This window comes from Trematomus bernacchii, unplaced genomic scaffold, assembly GCF_902827165.1.
Source record: "Trematomus bernacchii unplaced genomic scaffold, fTreBer1.1, whole genome shotgun sequence".
In the NCBI taxonomy this organism is placed as follows: Eukaryota; Metazoa; Chordata; class Actinopteri; order Perciformes; family Nototheniidae; genus Trematomus; species Trematomus bernacchii.
In genome coordinates, this window is record NW_022987782.1 from 219897 (window position 1) to 240145 (window position 20249).

Consider the following 20249-nt stretch of genomic DNA (forward strand, 5'->3'; position numbering starts at 1 on the left):
TAAAAAATACACACAAAAAAAAAGGAAATGTAATTAAAAGAATCTACCCTATCCATAAACGAAACCTCAATCATAGCGAACTCTATCTACTTACTACAACTCCATCATGTTGTGTAGCAGAATCTACACTACACATCAGCCCCATTGAACAGCCTATCATGCCAGCCTATACAACACATGGGGGGCAGAGTTTTACTGTGTGTGTTGCAACTTGCATATTTATTTATTGCACTTGACCCACACGCATGGCGTAATTTCCCACTGGGACAGGGGGGACAGTCCCCCCCACTTTTCGAAATCCCGTTTGTGTCCCCCCACTTTACAAATATGTTTATTATTATTTTTTAACGCAAGCCGTTATCGCCACGGAGGAGCACGCAGCCTCTGTGAGCGAGAGAGACAGAGAGAGAGAGAGAGAGAGCTAGGGAGGGAGGGAGGGAGAGAGAGAGATAGGGAGAGAGAGAGAGAGAGCTAGGGAGAGAGAGAGAGAGAGAGAGAGAGAGAGAGAGAGAGAGAGAGAGAGAGAGAGAGCTAGGGAGAGCACACCTTTATCTATTGTAGATATAGACAAAGTGAAACGAAATCATTCCAACAGTGTGTACTATAGGCAGTACCGTTGAAAGGGGAGTGATTAGTAAAATAAGCATAAATAAAAAGAAAGAAATGCGTCAACTAGGTAACATAAGATAAGAAATAATCAAGGTTAATGATTTGTTATTGGTTGTGATCATAATTCTAAAGATGTTTTGGATTATTGAAAAGTATACAGCTCCCTTTCATCTGAGTGTTGAGAGCTGTATCCATACATTCATGTTGTGCTCAAAGTGCTCCAGATTGATGCATTTCACTTCAACATTTAAAAATACATCTTCCCGGGGGTGCAGGCCCCCAGACCCCCCTAGAGGAGGTGAGTTCCCCCCTAGAGGAGGTGAGGACCCCCCTAGAGGAGGTGAGTTCCCCCCTAGAGGAGGTGAGGACCCCCCTAGAGGAGGTGAGGACCCCCCTAGAAGAGGTGAGGCCCGTCCACCCCCAAATAAAGCAGGTTAAAATAATTAAATTGCATTCATTTTCTTTTAGTAAACACTGAAAACGGGTCCCACAGACCCAAACAGCACACAAAGGTTAAAGGTCAGCATATCATAATGTTAAAATGTGCTAAATATATACACTGCAAAAAACTAAAAGTAAAAGTAGCTCACGACTTGTTTTAATTTTTGAAAGTAGCTCTCATCCTAAAAAAGGTTGGAGACCCCTGGTTTGGACCTTGGAAGATATTGTACCAAGCTGAGACTGAATTAGAACAGTAAAGTCACAAAGACCTAAATATTGAGCTTATCAAATCAAATCAAATCAAAGTTTATTTATAAAGCACATTTAAAAGCGATTTTTGGTCGGGCCAAAGTGCTGTACATGTAGTAAATACTACAATCACATAAAAACACCTTACTACAATCACAATAAAAGACAATAAATTACAACAGATATATAAAAAACACAGGGAAAAGTCAGGAGTCATTTATAGATGCCACAGAGCTCCATAAATGTGAGGGGAGTTGGTGGTAAATATGTGTGGATGTGTCACTATATGTGTTCAATATAAATATGAATTGTGCAGCCCTAATAAAGTATGCTTAAAAAAAAGGACTTTCTAAATTATCAATACAGCAAGCTTTATTTCTATGTCAATGTACCAATATGTGTACAGTAAAGATAATAAGCAATGTGTTGTATATTCATATTGTATGTTGACATGTGAAAAACTAATTCCATTACTAAAGTTAGGGAACATGCAGAAAAAGAACAGTTCAAAGTGAAGCAGCAGAGTCTGACTTATACTGACTTTAAGTTCCTAGTACATTATATAGGTCAAGTTTAAAAAAACCATGAATCCCACATTTCCTATAATGCAATGTGACATGTCCCCAGTATATAGAGCATCTTTCTGTTATCAATGTGTAGTCTCCTGCCCAGGCCGAGATAACATGATGACTTCATCAGTGTTTATATTCCCTCTGTGCTGGCAGACTGCTTCAGCCGCGTGGACTGTTTTTGGCAGAGGACATTCTTCCATGCAGGGCTGCTGGACCAGCACCTACATTATCCAATTAGATGGAGGGGGGGGGGGGGGGGGGGCAGGGCTGTCTGCAGGCCACTGTGTGGATCACAGAGAGGCCTAATCACGTCAGCCATACAGAGAAACAGCACTGAGTCTTAATATATTGGATTTCTGTTAGAGGTGATGTGCTAATGTCAGCACTGAGTCACCTCCTGGGGCTAACTCTGTCTCTCTCACACACATGTGCACACACGTAGGCACACACACTCACACACTCACACACACTCACACAACTCAACTCAGTCCCAGATTTCTGTGAGCTTATGAAATCAATCGACGTGAGTATGTGGCTTTAAAAAAGTATTGCTCATCACCTTTTTTTGTTGAGCTTATTGCTATTGTTGTTGAGGAGACTTTGACTTATCTATTGACTCAAGTTTGTCCCAGATTATGTTTTCATTTGTGCCATCAATATGTTTCAAAGGCAAGTGAGCATATGGAATAGGTTGGGGTTGGTGGATGGGTCTAGCGAACACAGGATGTTCACTCAACAGACTGCTGCACCAAAAGTCAACTTCTTCAATGACATGATAGAAATACTTATTTTACGGCAAAACATGATGTGTCACTAATAACTGTGCAGTTGTTTTGCACTTTTGTTTTATTTGTTTAAATGTCCAACATTAACCACCATACAATTTCTTTAGGAGACTCACAAAGTGTCAGAAAATAAAACCCTCTCTCTTTTCCTCCTTACCCACATCTCTAAAAACGGGGGAACAACGGAGCTGTTGTTTATTTTGTTGTTTTTATTATGCCTCCTGTAGCACCTTGGGATTGCTGTTAGCAATGAAAGGTGCTTTATAAATCGAATGTATTATTATTAGCTGATCAAGATTTGCTGCGGTCATGACGTCATTACTAAAATGTGGGCTGGCTTTACGTTGAACTCCTGGCAACGTCCCGCCCACGTCCCAACCTATCGTCCCCTATCAGAAACGTCGCTGTATCAGAAACAATGCGTGACGTGTTTTGGACGTAATATTGTCTTTGTTTACATTAGCAAGCATCGCTAACACTCAAAGCTAACGGTTTACTGGAGAGAATATGAGTAAAGAAGCAGGAAATAAAAGGTACTGTCCTTGTGGTAAGAGCTTGAGCCCCATACTGTTTCAGAAATAATGCTTGATGTGGTTTGGAACATGATATGGCGTTTAATCACGGCAGCGTTTAGCTGAGTTTCTGCTGGTAGACAGCCTTCTCTTCACAGAGCTCACTGCTTGCATGTGGACGCTCCAAAGGGGCGTGGCCAGCAGCAGCTCCAAATGGGCGTGGCCAACAGCAACTCGGTTACATTTAAAGGGCCAGACCCAGAATCAGCACTTTAGTAACACGGCTGAAATAGAGGGGTATGAGGCATGCTACAATGGGTGATCTGTTTGGTATTTTGAGCAAAACACTTCAGAGACATGTTTTGTATAGACATGACCCTATAATATATTGTTCAAATATAGCATAATAGGTGACCTTTAAAGAGGCTCTATTCTTTTTTTGTTTTTGTTTTCCCTCCCCTGTAGTGTGTTCTATACTGTAGGTTGTTGTGCATTTGAATGTTCTGAAAAGGCTCACATCCATGTGTTTCTCATGTGTGTGGGAGGTTGTCTCCTAACTTTTGTTAAGGTGGTATACAGACAGCTTATAAATTAAAGGAAAACACAATACAACCCAAACATCCATGGGAAATTTGAAGTAATGAATTGGACATCGCTCTCCACCATCATCCCAGCACATATTTCAGTGAATACTAGGAGAATCGGACCCTGTTCTTGAGGCTTTAGTGGAACAACACCTAACAGACTTCATGTTGGTTTGTGCTTACATTTCTCACCCCATTGTATTAAATCATGAATTTAAACAGACATCTGAGGTTTGGTGTAAAGTTTCACTGGATTTGGCTTCACTTGAGTCTGGTTTGTGCAGAGTCTCTTGTTCCTGAACAGCAAGTATTAACAGAGACTGTAATGCTTTTTTTTTTATTGGTCTGTTTATTCATAATAATAATTTCCTAGAAAGCTCCCTGAAATAGACAATTTATTTTGGCAGTAATAAATGAAATAGAGACGATGTGCCCATGGTTTCTGTTGTTTTCTGCAGCAGTCGTAACGGAGATGAATTATGAGGCAACTGCCTAATATATAATATGGAACAGAATCAAAAAGCCTTTGGGTCACTTACCTACCTACCATATAAATAGTGTGTCACACCCGTCATTGTCTTCAATAATTGATCATCCGTACCTTTAGCAATCCAAACACACACTGACCCATTAAGAGAAATTGATGGTTACAATAATCCATGCAGAATACTTTAAGAACGTTTTAAGACACACACCAAGCCGATTTTCGGCGTCGATAGATGTCGGGCCGTCGATGAGCGTTGTGTCGCCCTACTCAGATTGGTGTGTACTGCACCGTCGTGTCTTTTCGGCCGTGCCGACACCTTCCGCCGCCGATTCAACATGTTGAATCGGTAGGCTGTCGGCTAAAGAAATCACTCTGATTGGCTGTTCAGCTAGCGAATCAGTGTATGAGAAGTGAAACGGAAGTGAGGGACCCAAACAAACTATTAAGAAGGCAAATCTGAGATTTCCTTTAACCCCAGCTCTCAACACAGGTTCGGGAAAGCCCCATGAGCTTCTCGCTGTAGAGTGAAAATGGAACGCACACGCTATTTGTTGTTTGTTTATATCACGCAGTCTGTTCTTCTTCTCTCGGTTATCACGCAGTCTGTCTTCCGGTTGTTGCCTCTTTTAAATGACGAATACACACTACCGCCGCCTGCTGGTAAGGAGAGTTATTGCCACTCACGCATGCGCAGTTCGTATGTGCAACTTGGCCGTCGGCTGAAGTCTTTGCGGTGTGTTCCAGTGCGACACATGGCCAAGACGCAGGAGACGTGAGGCGACGTTCCGTCGGGATGTGTTCTTTGGTGTCAGTTTGGTGTGTAAGGACCTTTACTCTGTGTAGACTCTTTGGGTTCCTCTGAGCGTCTTTTGAAAATGCAACACTATTGACATTTCAAGAGCTTCCTATTATCAGTGCCTAACAAATTAATTAGGATTCCATGACCCGAGTACAAGTTAAAGTCCAAACCTGCGTGCTGCACAAGTCTGTTAATTGAAGTCAATCAAGTGGATGTAAATTTGTTGGAAGAGAATTGAAGTCTGTCGCCTGTTTCTGCCATGTGGTTAATTCATAAAACTTGGTTGGTTTTTCATCACTTTTACATATTTGCTTAATTTCTCTGTGCACTGGAGCAGAGTAATGTAGGGCCAGTCTGTATCAGGAGCACGGCTAAATTGAGTTTCTCTGAATAATTGCGAGAAATATCAATTATATCGTATGCCGAACTGCTTTGATTCATCAACAAAAGACTTTGCACCACTCTGAATAGTGAAGTGATGATGATGGAGAAGAGCTGTTTCCCTATTCAATATTACCACTAATACTTGGAGTATACACTATGTAAGAACTATTAGTGCAAAAGTCATTACTCGTTATAACTGACACAATCTACATTTTTCAACAGGAAATTATACAAATGTCAAATAACTTTGTCTTCCACTTCTACAAATGTCTAATTTGGAAAGTTCAGGCCACCAGGAAAGATGTTTAACTTATTCTTAACCATTCCCAACTAACCATCATCAATTATTTGGGTTTTTGTGGTAAGAACACAGATATACCTGTTTTCAGCAGGGGGGTTCTGAAGCGTCTTTTCCTCCACAATATTATGAGCAAAGCAATGGAATGCCAGTATAATGTTAATAAGGTGTTTTTTATTTCACTAATATGATATTTAACAAAAAGATAAAAGCGCTAATCAACTCACCACGTGACACAATCCCTTCGCTTTGTGATTCCCTTCGTAGGCATAGGGATTTTTCAAATTATAAATTATAAATAATAAAAGTTTGTTTATATAATAATACAGATGATAATTATGGGTCATATTTATTTAAAAATGTATTATAGTAATTTAATATGCAGCCACTAACTTAATAATAGGACGTCTATAATAATAATAAAAGGATACAAATAAAGTAAATTGGCGGGGTAGTTGGCAGTGAAGTGAAGAAAACATGTTTTCAGGCTTTGTCTGCTCCAATTTTTTTTTATAAAGTGCTAATCAAGGCACCATGTGACAATTCTTCAAAAATATGCATACAAAGGGGAATAACAAAGCAAAGAAATGGTTGTTTTATTATTAATAATACAAATTAGGGGTATTATATAATAATTGGATAAAGTCGGATAGTAATTGTGAGTAATATTAATAAAAATAAAAATAAAGTAGGCTACTTACACTACAACGTCTATAATAATAATAATAATAATAATAGTAAATCAGTTGGCAGTGTGATGAATAAAAAAGGAAGTCACACATGCCAAGGAAGTCGTTGTCAGTCTTTGTCTGTTTTACCTGACATTTAACAGCAACAAATAAAAGTGCTAATCAAGGCACCCATAATAAATAATAATAATCCTGATAACTATTGTGATTATTTCTATTCAAATAATCACATTAAATGTGTGGGGCAGTCGGAAGTGTGGTCCCGGCTCTCCTCTCGCCGCTCTTCTCGCCGCTCTTCTCGCCGCTCCTCACACCGCTCCTCTTGCCGCTCCTCTTGCCGCTCCTCTTGCCGCTCCTCTCGCCGCTCCCTCTCCGCGCCTGTGCTACCGGCGGAGATGTAAAGTGGATTAAATAGCCGGTGTAACGCGGTGGGATTTGAACCGCTGTTTTCTCTTTTGCCGGGGCTGCATCTGAATTCACCGCATCGCTCTCTCTGTGTGTGTGAACGTGTGTGTCTGTGTGTGTTTCTCCCGTGTAGCTCCTCTCTGCTGGGATCCTGGTCTGCCAGGGGCTGCAAAGCCGTGCTAGTCGACTCCTTCAGAACCAAATGCGTGTGTGACAGACTGTCCACCTTCGCCATTTTAGCACGGCTAAACCCCGAAATGGTAAGTCGGACAACCTCCCTTTGACTTCGTTAACGGTAAAGCTGTCAGTAAACGGTGTGTTTTGGGGGGGTTTTATGTGAATGCATCAGCTGTTGTGTTTTTTCCCTCTCCAAAGGGCGTCATTGTCATTACATATCAACAGATCCTCCCTCTCTGTCCCCCTCCTTCCCTCTCTCTGTCTCGACATGCCATAGCCATGCTGCAAAAAAAGGTTATTATAGCATTGCCACGGGAAAGGATTTCATTTATTATTTTGCAGGGGGTGGGGGTTGTTAATTAATGTTGCACCTAGAAGGAGATGTTCCAGGAGGGATCCACACATAGGGCAGCACTGAGCATTAAGATGGTGCTGATCACTGTCACACACTGACATGGTGAGTGGGATTTAACATCATGTTATAGCTCAGGATCATACCTGCATGCACCCCCCACCCCACCTTCTGTATTCCATCCAGCAATTCTTGTTCATATTTGCATATTCCAACACATTAGACAGGCGATGGTGTCTCCATGGTTACCAGGCCCGATGGAGAAGGTGCTGCATGACAATCCAGTGATGCAAAGAAACACACATTTAAAAAAGACTACAGCACTGTAATTCACATTGTGTCTGCAGCGTGGACACAGCAGTGTGTGTGTGTGTGTGTGTGTGTGTGTGTGTGTGTGTGTGTGTGTGTGTGTGTGTGTGTGTGTGTGTGTGTGTGTGTGTGTGTGTGTGTGTGTGTGTGTGTGTGTGTGTTGTGTGTGTGTGTGTGTGTGTGTGTGTGTGTGTGTGTGTGTGTGTGTGTGTGTGTGTGTGTGTGTGTGTGTGTGTGTGTGTAATGAAATGTGTGTTCGTGCCACAGGAGCATCCCAGTGACTCAAACCTGCCCCAGATTCTTTGGGGAAAGGGCAGTGTCTTGGAGGGGAGTTTTCATTCAGTGCGATTAGTTATTATTAGACTGGAAATTGCCTCGGAAGCAGTTTGTTCACTAGTTGCCCTGGTAACAGCATGGGCACCGAGGCTTTTAAAGACATAGAGGTGCTGTTTATCCTGCTAGCTGCAGCCCTGAAAGAAGACTAGGCCGGATGAAGAAAGCTTGGGTTTTTCACCTTGAGACACACATATTTCATTATTTTGTTCAAGATATTTGCAGTTTTGAGGTATATGACCATGAGGAACGGATGTGATAGAAGGTGCTGTATGCTTTGCTGCTGGAAGCTACACTGGTGTGTTCCCTTTGTGATTTGTGCTCAGTGCTGAAATGACTAGTTCATGTTAATCAGTTGAATCAATGATTGGTCAATGCTCATTTAACCCTCCTGTTGTGAAATAGTTCAATATCTTGGTAATTAAACCTGGATTCAGGACATATTTAGCCTAGCTAAACAAAATGACTCGAAGCTGTGGTAAACATTTAATCTGTTTAACGTGTACACACAGAAATGTCTATGGGATACTTCTGTGGAACATCTTCAGCTATAGTGTGCGTCACAGTGATTGCTGTGCACTGATTTTTCCTTTGGTCTCTGTACATGATGATACCACACGTGGACGCATGACTCAGATAAGCGTCACACAATCACTGCCCCTGGCTATTGTTGGTTAAGCAAATAGTTCCACAATGCAACAGCCACTGACACCACATTAACCTCAGTCTAATCCTGTAACGATGTGGCCACGGGTTGGCGTATTACTTGTGCTTCACTTTGAATGATGCAACCTTGCTAACTGTCATAACGCTAAGCTAGGTTTACAAAATATTTTAAAACATTTTTAACATTGAACTATCACCATTATGTAGATTCTGTGATGAAGAAGGGGAACAACAGATGCATTTGTTTTTCTACTGTCCATACGTTGTAAGTCTGTGGTCAAAGATTCAACATTCTCTCAAATTGATTTTACATTTACACCTTTCAACACTTTATTTGGGTAAGCTAGGCCAACCACATAATTGTCTTCAGCTTCATACATTATGTACAGACATAAGATTGGTATTCATCTTGTTAACCGTGTTAGACGGAGTACCACACACACAAAGAAAGTGTCTGTGGGATTTTCTGCAGAGCATGTGTGATTGGCAGCAGAACCTTTTTTCTCGATAGCCTACGGAACAGGCAGGGAAACCCCTACATGTTCATCTCTCAGATCAAATAAATAAATAACAATGAGTTGCCAAATATATTTTGGCAGTAGTGAAGTGTATGTGTGGCAAACATTGGGTTTCCTTTGAGTCAATTGGAAGTTGCTACTCATTATTGTAGCTATTAATTTGCTTCTTATCATTGCACACCTTTATGGTGTTTAACTGTTGGGCATTAGCTACAGTAAACAGCATGTTCAAAGAAACTGCTGCATTTATATGTACGGTGGATGTTTGACATATATTTTACCATTTTAGACAGCTAATGTTCAGCCAGAGAACTAAAAATGAATCAATAGGTCAATCAATAATGAAAACAGACATCAGTCACAGTACCAACGCCCTACCCCATCCCAGAGCTAATGTTCAGTTTAGCTGTTAGCTGTGGCTGAGTGTGTGTCAGGGGGTCTCACCTCAACAAGCAGACACACTGAACAGCTCCTCCGGCATCACTCACAGCAGCAGGATCATCAAAGGTTGTTTTTATGGAGCAAGGCATGATATGTGGCTTATGCAAGACAATATACTGTAACAACAAACAGCCCTCGATAATCCAGCACAAATAATGTTTCATTTGATCATTTTATTGTGGAGAGCAATTTTGTCTTTTTAGAATTTTCATTGACCAAATCATCAAATATGTGTTGAAGAACATAAGTCAAATACATGATGTGCTCGAGTCAAGCTTGTTCCCAAATAAATTAGCATTACATTTGATAAGATTGTCCTGCGATTGAGGATTATTTTCATATCTATCTATCCATCCATCCGTTCATCCATCCATCCATAGTGTAAGATGTATCATATTGTAGCTGATGTTAGCTGCCATGCTAGCTGGTTGCTTATCTTTTACATAAAGAACAGGTCTTGACAAATATGAAATGTATTGCCATATTTAGCAAACATTAACAGAATGTGTTTCATCTAAACATGTGAAACTGAGGTGATGAACATGTTATACATAATAGTGTCTGAACAGCATTGGCATTGTCATGAATGCGCCTGTTGCCATAATATAATTAGCATTTAGCCTAAAGAATGTACAGTTTTAGACTCTTGTCTTGTCCAGAAACAGGTACAACTGTGAAACAGGAATATAAGCTAACCCGTACAGTGGAGCATGGTGCCTCCTCAGCTAGCTGTCCTCCTGCAGCCTGCCTCCATGTGTGCAGAGGCAGCCTGTCCACAGCTCTGTAGCAGCCCGGAGGCTTCACACACCCTGAGGAAAGATTGTGGTGGTTCATTTTGCCAGAAAGGGAGGAAAGCCATCTCCTCTCCTCCCTCATTCAGTGTCCCTCTCTGCACATTCTAGTTATTGCGAGGCAGTCATGCTAATTATTCCTACTGCAACACATAGTAGCTGCTAAACGGCCAGCCGCTCTGACTGCAGCTATCCTCCTACTGCCCCAGCATAATAAACACCCCAACCCCTTTTTTCCCTCTCTGCCTCCCCCCTCTCTCCTCTCTTCTTTCTCTCCCTCAATCATTTCATCACACCATTTTCCATCCTCAGTTGCTGTGTTACATTTAAGCCCTCGCTTCCTTTCTCTTCCTACTACATCATTTACTCTCTTGCTGCCACCTCTCGTGTCCATTTTGCTCAGTTCAAAGCCGCTGCAGGCTTTTAGAGGGGCAGACTGAAAAAAAAATGCACAGGCAGTCAAAGCAAAGGCCCCAAAACCTGAGTCCAGTTGACTGCCGCTGCTAGTGTGTTCCTCTCTGTTCTGGGGTGGGGGGGGGTGAACGTGTTTGTTCTTGTAACATTTTGAATGTTTTAAGCCTGCGTGAGCTTGTTTGAATGTGCTGGATAGATGCAGTAACAAGCCTCTGTGGCCAATTAGCCCACATTCTAACAGTGACACGTTAATAAATAGGACCGACTGAGGTCTGCGGGGCTGTAGGCCAATTCAGGGTCATCATAGTCAGATAACAGAGGGCATGCAGGACACACCACATACTGTATATCTATGGTAGTCATACATGCCATCATACAAGTTGTATGGAGGAATGTCTTGGCTGTGTGGTCTGAATGCTGTATTCAGATTTGGCTTTTTGAGTTGGCTAATAGTTTTAGCGTTTTGTGAAATGTGCTCATTGGCTGTCTTGCTAAAAGTTAGATGAGAAGATTAATGTGACTCTTGTGTCTGCATGGTAGATATGGAGCTGGGGCAAGCAGCTAGTTAGCTTAGCATAAGCACTTGAGATGTGGGAAAGCGACGAGCCTGGCTCTGTCCGAGGCAACAACATCCCACTTTCAGTACATATAAAGCTCAATTAAAAGCATGTTATTTCTCCTGTTTAACCGATGCAAAAGCTTAGCTGTAGTTTAATTAGGGTTAGCGTTAAGATTTCTTGGATTCTCCCCAATTGCCTGGCAAACTCAAGATGAAAACACCGCTCCAGGAAGCTGTGCACTGCACCCAGCTGCTGTTCATCAACAAACACTTTAGGCATGTACCTTCTCCTAGAAGCACTGATAAAACAAGCAAGATTATATGTTGTTTCCCTCCGTCTGCTAAGTTAAGCTAACCATGACCTGACTCCAGATCTTAACTGATCTTAATACTTCCCTTTCAGTATGGTTTAGTCCATAATAGTTTCACATTTTATTATAATTTATTTCAGTCAACATATTATATTTACAGCCAGGCCCCATTACTAGGAAGCATGAATTACTTTTATTTCATTAATATTCCAATCAGTAGAATAACATTTGCATACCATTGAGTGTAATTGATACCTATGCAATTTGCTTAAGCAATCATATTTGTTTACTGCCAATATTGGCAGGAGCTTCATCTAATAGATTTCTAAATGAAATGACATCCCATGGTCTTCCTCAGTGGAGGTAGCTGCTCATGTGGAATAATGCAGTCTGGTCACTTTAATGTGGATGGTAGCGCTCTCGTTTAGAAACTGCGTGAGACTTCCTGCCGAGCTCTGTCATTGGCTAAGGAGGAAGTAAAAGTGTTTCTGTCTCAGCAGACGCCTTTCCATTTGAATGCACTCATAATCGTGTTCTTCCCCCTGTTTTAGAGAAGGAACTCACTGCAGTGCAGATTAATCAGAGGGATTTAATTAACTTGGCCCCAGCACACACACCTGGAGACAAGACAGGCTATAAACTCAGCCAATTATCTCCTGCTAGGAGGGAAGTGGGGGGGTGAAACTCCCTCAAGTCCAGGTCCCTCCATGTTTAACCCTCCTCCGACCACCCCCCTCACCAACTGCAAAGCTTTTTTAATTAAACTGTCCCTTCACGTCACCTTAACCCTTTGCACTTGGTCACAACACTACATACCATCATAAGGCCTGTGTATGGGGGTGTTTATGGTTGTGAAGAGCCATATTGGACTTTAAACATCACTTGTGTAGTTACCTTGGCTATATTTGGCCGTATTCAATTATTTCTTACTTTCTCTTTGTGGGCATGTTTACTGGCTCTATTGGCGCTAGGGAAGGCAATGTTGGTCGGTCCAATACTGATCTATAAAATGGTGTATAGACACGCATGGTCTTCAGGATATATCCACCTTTTATGGTCCTCTGTCGTGCGTGCGTGCGTGCGTGCGTGCGTGCGTGCGTGCGTGTGACGTCATCCCTCTAACCCTTACATCTCCACTGACCACCATAAACACTGTGCAGACAGCCAGCTGGGGCTAGCCGCTCTAACTGACTGAATCCAGTCATCTATCTGTGAGTCTCCAGTGAAATCAGCAGTCTTTGTAGCTGATTATCAAGAGGCTAGTTTTGATATTGGCCGTGTCGTCCATCTGATGACATCTATGCTATATGTGTTTACAGACACTTCCAACTACACACAACCTCCCTTTTTGTCTGATTCTAGAATACATGTTGCTGCTAGAGCTGTAGCTAAAGATTTGAAATTTGATTTGAAAAAAAATATTAGTATTGGTTTGACTGATATTGCAATTGCGCTATGATTCATGCTATGCGAGGGAATGACCATCATTGCATTATTATTCTCATTGTCAATGCAAAATATATGAAATGATTCTATAATGATGATCTGTACCAAACAAATACGTTTTTTCCTGTCCTTTAGAATATGATTTCTAGGCCAAGATATCTGCAGCTCCACAGTACTTCATTCAAATGGTAAATTAAAACATATTTAGCCTTAAACAAATATTGGTCTTCCTGCAATTTGCACTCGTCCATATTGCAATTTTGGTTACGTTTTGATTTATTGTGCAGCCCTATTTACTGCCAGGTCAAAAGAATCAGAAACATATGAATAAAATACAGTAAATCAAGCAAAAACAGGAAGCCAGTATGCCGTTGCTCAAATCATTAGCATCCCAATACTTGGTAAACAAATAATCAGTTGAAGTTGAAGTTTCACTCTTCTGTCTATAAGACACTTCAGGAATCCCTGAATCAGCATTAGCAAGCAATTCTGCTGATCTAATTAAGATATTTAGATCCAGATGACATGTTAACTAGATTAACCTTAAATCAGGTTCCCAATGGGGAATTTGATTTTGGGTGCAGCCCTTAAGTAAGAAAAGTAACTTGTTGATCGTTTTTTTGTTGAATTGACTACATGTCAGCGGGAGTTTCGATCCCTCGAAGATGTGCGATCTTCATCAGTGGTTTTGCAGTTTTGTTTTAAGCGTGAGCTACAATTTCTGAGAACGTTGGCCTGCTGAAAACATCACAGAGACTGAAGTGATGCTAAGGGAAATGTAGTCTGCTGCATTTGAACCATGTTAGGAGGTGAGATCTCACCAAATCCAGTCAACAGGGAATGGTTCTGCTTGTGTACTCATCTGCTGACAGCTCCTGTCAAAGTCTACACACTACAGACGGACCAAGCTTCTCTGTGTAATGATGCTTTCAAGACTTTAGTCTTACTATTCATCATTGTGTTTATGTGTGATCAGCTGATGAATCATGATTGCATCAGATTACATGACCACAGCTCTTTTCATATTCTTTGTTCTTTTGCTTTTCTCTTTCAGAACATGGATAAGACTCAGCTGCCCTCGGTGACGCTGATCGTCGGCTGTGGAGTTTCTTCTCTGACTCTGTTGCTGCTCATCATCATCTATGTGTCTGTGTGGAGGTGAGATACAGTGACCTGTAACCAGTGAATAATGTAAGGTGGTAACATCACGCCAACATTTCTACAGGTGCAACGATTTGTTCTGTACATCTGTCAGTTAACCTGAGACACAAAAAACCATGGTGGTGTTAAGTGAAGACCAAACAGCTAGCGTGTGCTTGAAGAGAAGTTTTAATATAAAACATAAACATACAATCACCATTCTTTCATGGGAAACCTTTGATCCGTGGTTTGAGATGGGAAGTCAAGTACACGTCATGCTTCTGTCTGAGTATTTACCTAGCAATTCAATGCTCTGCTGCAAAAAGGTTTAGAGGTAATGACAGATGCTAATGCTACTACAGTGGGTCATAGGTCATTGGCTGCATCTCAGGTCGGTTATTTCTCATTTCCTCGCTCCTCGGTCCTCGGTCTCACCGGAAGTTGATCTGTCTGCGCCATCTTGAGTAGCGTCCCATGGCTCTTATTTCTGCCGGAGGATCGAGGAGCAAGGAGCGATAACCGAGGAACTACCAGACCATCCTCCGATGAAATCCTCAGAGACTCGCCCCGCCCCCTTACTGTGTATCGCTCACTGATTGGACGATGCAGCGCATGCACTGATCTGATGCTTCTTGACATGAGAGCAGTTTCCCAGCGGAGTGAAGAAAACACATGAAACTCACGGGACTCACTCCTCAGTTTATACTGTGTTTTGTTTCAATGAATGTATCATTCAGTTACAAATATGTGATATATCTGAACAACAAAGTGGTCAAAAATTATTTTATTTATTTATTGGAAACATTTTCATGATCGCTTTTTCGTTTTACATTTTCATTTATTGTCATTTCCATTCAGTCAGTCATTAAGTGCTATTTAAAATGTTAATTTGCTACATATCCACACAAACAAAGTGTGCAATGATGAATGTTAATCTAACTGGGTTTTGATAGATAACATATATCTTTTTCTTCTCTGAATTATTTTATTTCTATTGTGCACTCTAATCAATATTAATCCAACTATTGTTCGTTTATACATTTTAAGAATGGCGTTTATCTTTTTTGAGAATGAGTTCTTATTTTATTAAATATATTTGGGTCTACAACAGATGATACAAATGTATATGTCAGTAAATGTGTGGCGGGGGTGTTTGTGAAAATAACGGGGACAGAGCTGCTGTCAGACGATCAGCTGTGCGGAGTCATCACAAACGGGCGTCGCTTCACGTGACGCTGCTTCACGTGACGCTGCTTCACGTGACGCTGCTTCTCGTGACGCTGCTTCTCGTGGTTTCCTTGCGTCTCTCCATGCTTCCCTGGTGGGAGGGACTAAACGCAGGGAAACGACGCATGTGAGGGACGCAAGGATTCCATTTAATCGACCTGAGATGCAGCCATGCATATGGATAAGTAAACACCGCTTCGTGTTAACACATTGTATCAGCGGCTAAGCTACATCTGTACCACACAGAAACTGGCTTACATAAGCAGTGTCAGGCTACATAGAGGAAATGAAAATGTATTCATTATCACCAGAGCCCACAATACCAAAGGGATCGCAGGTCGGCAAGCCAAGTGGAAGACAGGAGAGTAAGAGGTGGTATCCATCACTTGCTTTTCTACTTCAAAAGTATAAGGCACTACTTGTACAGTTGATTTGACTCCTTCATACTCAGAATGATAGGGTATAAATATCTTCTGTGTAGCCCATCCATCTACCCTGCTGTAGTTCTTTGCTTTGGATGGTAGCCTACCCAACATCTTGAACCATAATCACCCAACAAGAGAAAAGATCAGCTAGTTTCTAACCCGGATATTATGTTACTACTACAACACACTAATGCACCTCATGATTGGGGACCCTAAAGAAAGTGACACACTCACATATGGGGACCCTACTCTCTTCCCATTGGGAAAATACCAGAGAGAGTGGGCCAATAATGTAGCTTGCAACAGGGTTAAAGTTGCAAAGGGGTCTGTCTGATTTACCCTGATAAACAATGCATGGTTTACAATATGCAAATCCTTCTGTTACACTCATGTTCTGTCTCCTTCCTGTCTCTGTCCGGCAGGTACATCCGCTCTGAGCGCTCAGTCATCCTCATCAACTTCTGTCTCTCCATCATCTCCTCCAATGCTCTTATTCTCATCGGACAGACACAGACTCGGAATAAGGTGAGAGCAATGTATTGTTAGTATTTACTTAACAAATGATCACAGCAGCTTGTCTGATTTATGTAATCTTACTTGTTTCTTAAATGTTATTCTCTTTACCTCTTAATGTGTATATATGTATACATATGTTTGAGTATGTGTTGATGGTGTTCAGATGTGTATGTATGTATATATTTGTTATCATTTTGTATATAGTCTTATTCTTTGGGACGGTGAGAAACGTCATTTTGCTCTCCCTGTTTGTATCACACACACAGGGAAATTGACAACGCAGTTGACTTTCTCTGTTGTTTCAGGTCTTGTGCACCCTGATCGCTGCGTTCCTTCACTTCTTCTTCCTGTCGTCGTTCTGCTGGGTTCTGACCGAGGCGTGGCAGTCCTACATGGCGGTGACGGGCCGCCTCAGGAACCGCATCATACGCAAGCGCTTCCTGTGTCTCGGCTGGGGTGGGCCTTCTGTCTGCTGTTCTCATTGGTTCCTCTGCTCTCTCATCTCCGCTCTGTTCATGTGTGTTCTGTTTCCCTGCAGGTCTCCCTGCACTAGTCGTGGCGATCTCAGTGGGGTTCACCAAGGCAAAGGGATATGGAACACCGAGCTAGTAAGCATGCTTTGCTCCAGCTGCAGCATATACCTCTTTAACTATTAATGCAGGGACATTACACATGGTGGGGGTTTATGTGTGCAGAATAATGAACCTCTCTCTTTCTCTGTCCCATATATCTTTTACCATCCTTATTCTTGCCATGACCTGGACCTCTCACCTCCTTCTGTCCCTCCTCTCTGCGACACTTCTGTTTCCTCCCCCTTCCACGCCTCACCCTCCATCCTCCCTGTTTCTTCTGATCACGTCTCCCTCCCTCTGTGCTCCCTGCCCCCCTGTAGCTGCTGGCTGTCTCTGGAAGGAGGTCTTCTCTATGCGTTTGTTGGACCTGCTGCAGCTGTCGTCTTGGTATTTCCTCTTTCCTCTATAGTCCTCTTTGTGGTTAGCTTGTCAAATATCTGCTTTCATTTAGATTTAGACCATTAGCATCATGTAACAGTTTTCACTTTCAACACAATCCATATCAAGTCGGCCTCTCACTGCAGATATTTAACGGCAAAAATGTTAACAATCTCACATTTCTGTTAAAAAACAGTAAAAACACTTCATAATACAAGCCTAACATGAAATAAAATCAATATAAAAAGTTGACCAAAAGAAACACAGCAAAGATGATCTTTAAATGTGCTTATTTAACCCATTATTCTGTCTGTAAAATACTTGTTATTGAACTGTTACTGCAATGTAGTCATACATTTTAAAAGTGTTTCTAAGAATAATACTTCAGTGTAAAATTAAACAAATGAGATCACTGCCAAGTTGATAGTCCATGACTCCCCCTCCTCCCTTTTACTTGATCTTGTCTGCTTCTCTACCTCCTCTCTTTTTGATTTCATTCCTTATTTCCCTCCCTTTCACATTTGCGTAATATATGTCTTATATTATACCATGTTCTTCATATTTCCCTTTCTTTTCTAACCTGCTTTTGTCTTTTCTTATTTGTGTTTTCCTTTACCTCCTTTACCTTTATTTACTTGTTGACTTCCTTATTTCCCTCCCGTGGTCTTCCTTTGCTTCATTTGACTTAGTTTCTGTATTTCTAAGTATATCCTATTTCCTCATTTACCTCCTCCTTTCCTTCCTTTCCTCTTGCTTTTCTCCCCTACCTTGTTCCTTTCTTATTAACTTAGGTTCTTTGCTATATTGCCCAAAAAGTATAGTATGTTTTACAGTTTATTAAAATATGTCCACCTTTAAAATTGGATAATAATGATCAAACAATAAGTCATATTAAAAAGCCAGCTTCCTGTTCACTGGCAACTGTTAAACTCTTAAAACCCTATCTGACAAATCTGGACAGCTCAAACATACTGTTCAAAATCCCCATTCAAGCTTTAATAAGCACAGCATATTACTAGTGTTTGAAATGTGTCCATGGTTGAACCTTCATAGAGCAAAGAATGGACACTGCAGCAGTTGCATGATGACCATACAGGTGTTCCTTTGATCCACTCTGACAGCTGCTGCTTGAATTGGAACACCATTCAAAAAACATATAATGACACATGTATTGATAATTGTCAACTCAGCTCTCCTGCTGTGACCTATGTCTGGGCTAAATCTCAGTCCTACACACACTGCACTATCCAAATCCATTGGCTTCAGTTTGGGTGATTCACTTCCCAGAGCCTCTTTCACACCTACGGTACAAGAGAACAGCTTGTTTTGGGTTCCCTCTTTACACCTACCTAATTAAACAGCATCACAGTGGCTTAACAGATGTTACTATGAATCCTAAAAGCATTAACATCTTTGGAATCAACACAATTAAAGACAACCCCTCCCCCATCTTTGATTTCTCAATGCTTGTAATTTATGCATGGTCTGTCTTTGTTCAAAAATGTATTAATATGTTAGAAATCATCCATTCAAACATTGTGTTCATGCTTCACTGGTTGGTGTTTGTTTAAGTAACGTGAGATGATACAGTCTAGTAATTACAGGAAGTAGTAGTGTGTGTGTGTGTGTGTGTGTGTGTGTGTGTGTGTGTGTGTGTGTGTGTGTGTGTGTGTGTGTGTGTGTGTGTGTGTGTGTGTGTGTGTGTGTGTGTGTGTGTGTGTGTGTGTGTGTGTGTGTGTGTGTGTGTGTGTGTGTGTGTGTGTGTGTGTGTGTGTGTGTGCGCGCATGTTGCCATTGTTTTGTGGTGTCCTTCATCCTTCACCATCATCAGTCAGATGTGCAGTAATGAACCTGTGTGCTCTGCATTAATCCTGTGCCTCTTCTCTCCGGCAGGTTAACATGGTTATTGGAATTCTCGTATTTAACAAACTGGTGTCCAAAGACGGCATTACTGATATGAAACTAAAGGAGAGGGCGGGGTATGCCTTATACCACACATCCATTTTACACAGTGACCTATAACCAGCCTGATAGCTCAGACAGTGTGGGGGGGGGGGGGCACTGTTACTGGCTCTTTGCCTAAACTGATCCTGGGCCATCATTAAAAACGTTGGCAAATTTGATTAAAGACACTGAGAAAGACAATTGGGATTGAATTATTAAAAAAAAATGATCTGAAAAAATGACTATGATCATCTGGGGTTTAGAATATTGAGAAAGAACAAGGATGTGGGAAGCTGTCTGGTTATTGGTCCTGCTCAGACTGAGCAAGATGATGACTCATCTCATTGCTTTTTTTAAGTTTGAAATGTGTCCCATGTCCTCCAGCTGCTCTCTGTTTGCAGGTGTTGCTATTGATGTCAAGTTCTGTAAATCCATTGTGTCTTTTTTTCTCCTCTTTGGTTATTTCAAGTAGAGAGAAGCAGGGCTTTAAAACACCATGATACTATCACTTCAACATTTTAGAAAAGAAAAAATAGGCAGTGCATCTTAACTTTTGTATTTCTGGTGCCTTGGTTTTGTTGGTTAGAATAACATTGTACTCAACCAAGTAACTGCTGACAGCTGCACAAACAGAACTCCCATTGAATTCATACAGATAAGAGATAGGGTTTACCTGAACAAACAGTTTCCTACTTTATGATTTTAAAGTTTAAAGAATGTATATAATTCTTTGTTTAGTTTAGTACAAAGATAGGTGGAGAATGTGTTTGGCTTAAATTAGCATGAAGACTTAACGCAAGAGAAACCGCTAAACTAGCTCTGTCAAAAGTCATAAAAAATGCACCTTCCAACAACGTTTTATTATTAGTAGCAACTGGATCATAACAACTTAATCATTATATGTAAAGCTCCTTTT

The 20249-nt window shown here is 41.2% G+C and overlaps 1 protein-coding gene across 1 annotated transcript in view; it reads left to right on the forward strand.

The window, feature by feature from the left end:
* The window catches only part of adgrb1a (adhesion G protein-coupled receptor B1a), a 108173-nt gene that overhangs the window by 70748 nt on the left and 17176 nt on the right, over positions 1 to 20249 (forward strand). Inside the window, exons 17-23 of the mRNA XM_034149330.1 lie at positions 6948 to 7074; positions 14186 to 14289; positions 16346 to 16448; positions 16745 to 16895; positions 16978 to 17047; positions 17332 to 17398; positions 19283 to 19368. Of these exons, the coding sequence (XP_034005221.1) occupies positions 6948 to 7074; positions 14186 to 14289; positions 16346 to 16448; positions 16745 to 16895; positions 16978 to 17047; positions 17332 to 17398; positions 19283 to 19368 (708 nt within the window). The remainder of the gene's footprint in view (positions 1 to 6947; positions 7075 to 14185; positions 14290 to 16345; positions 16449 to 16744; positions 16896 to 16977; positions 17048 to 17331; positions 17399 to 19282; positions 19369 to 20249) is intronic.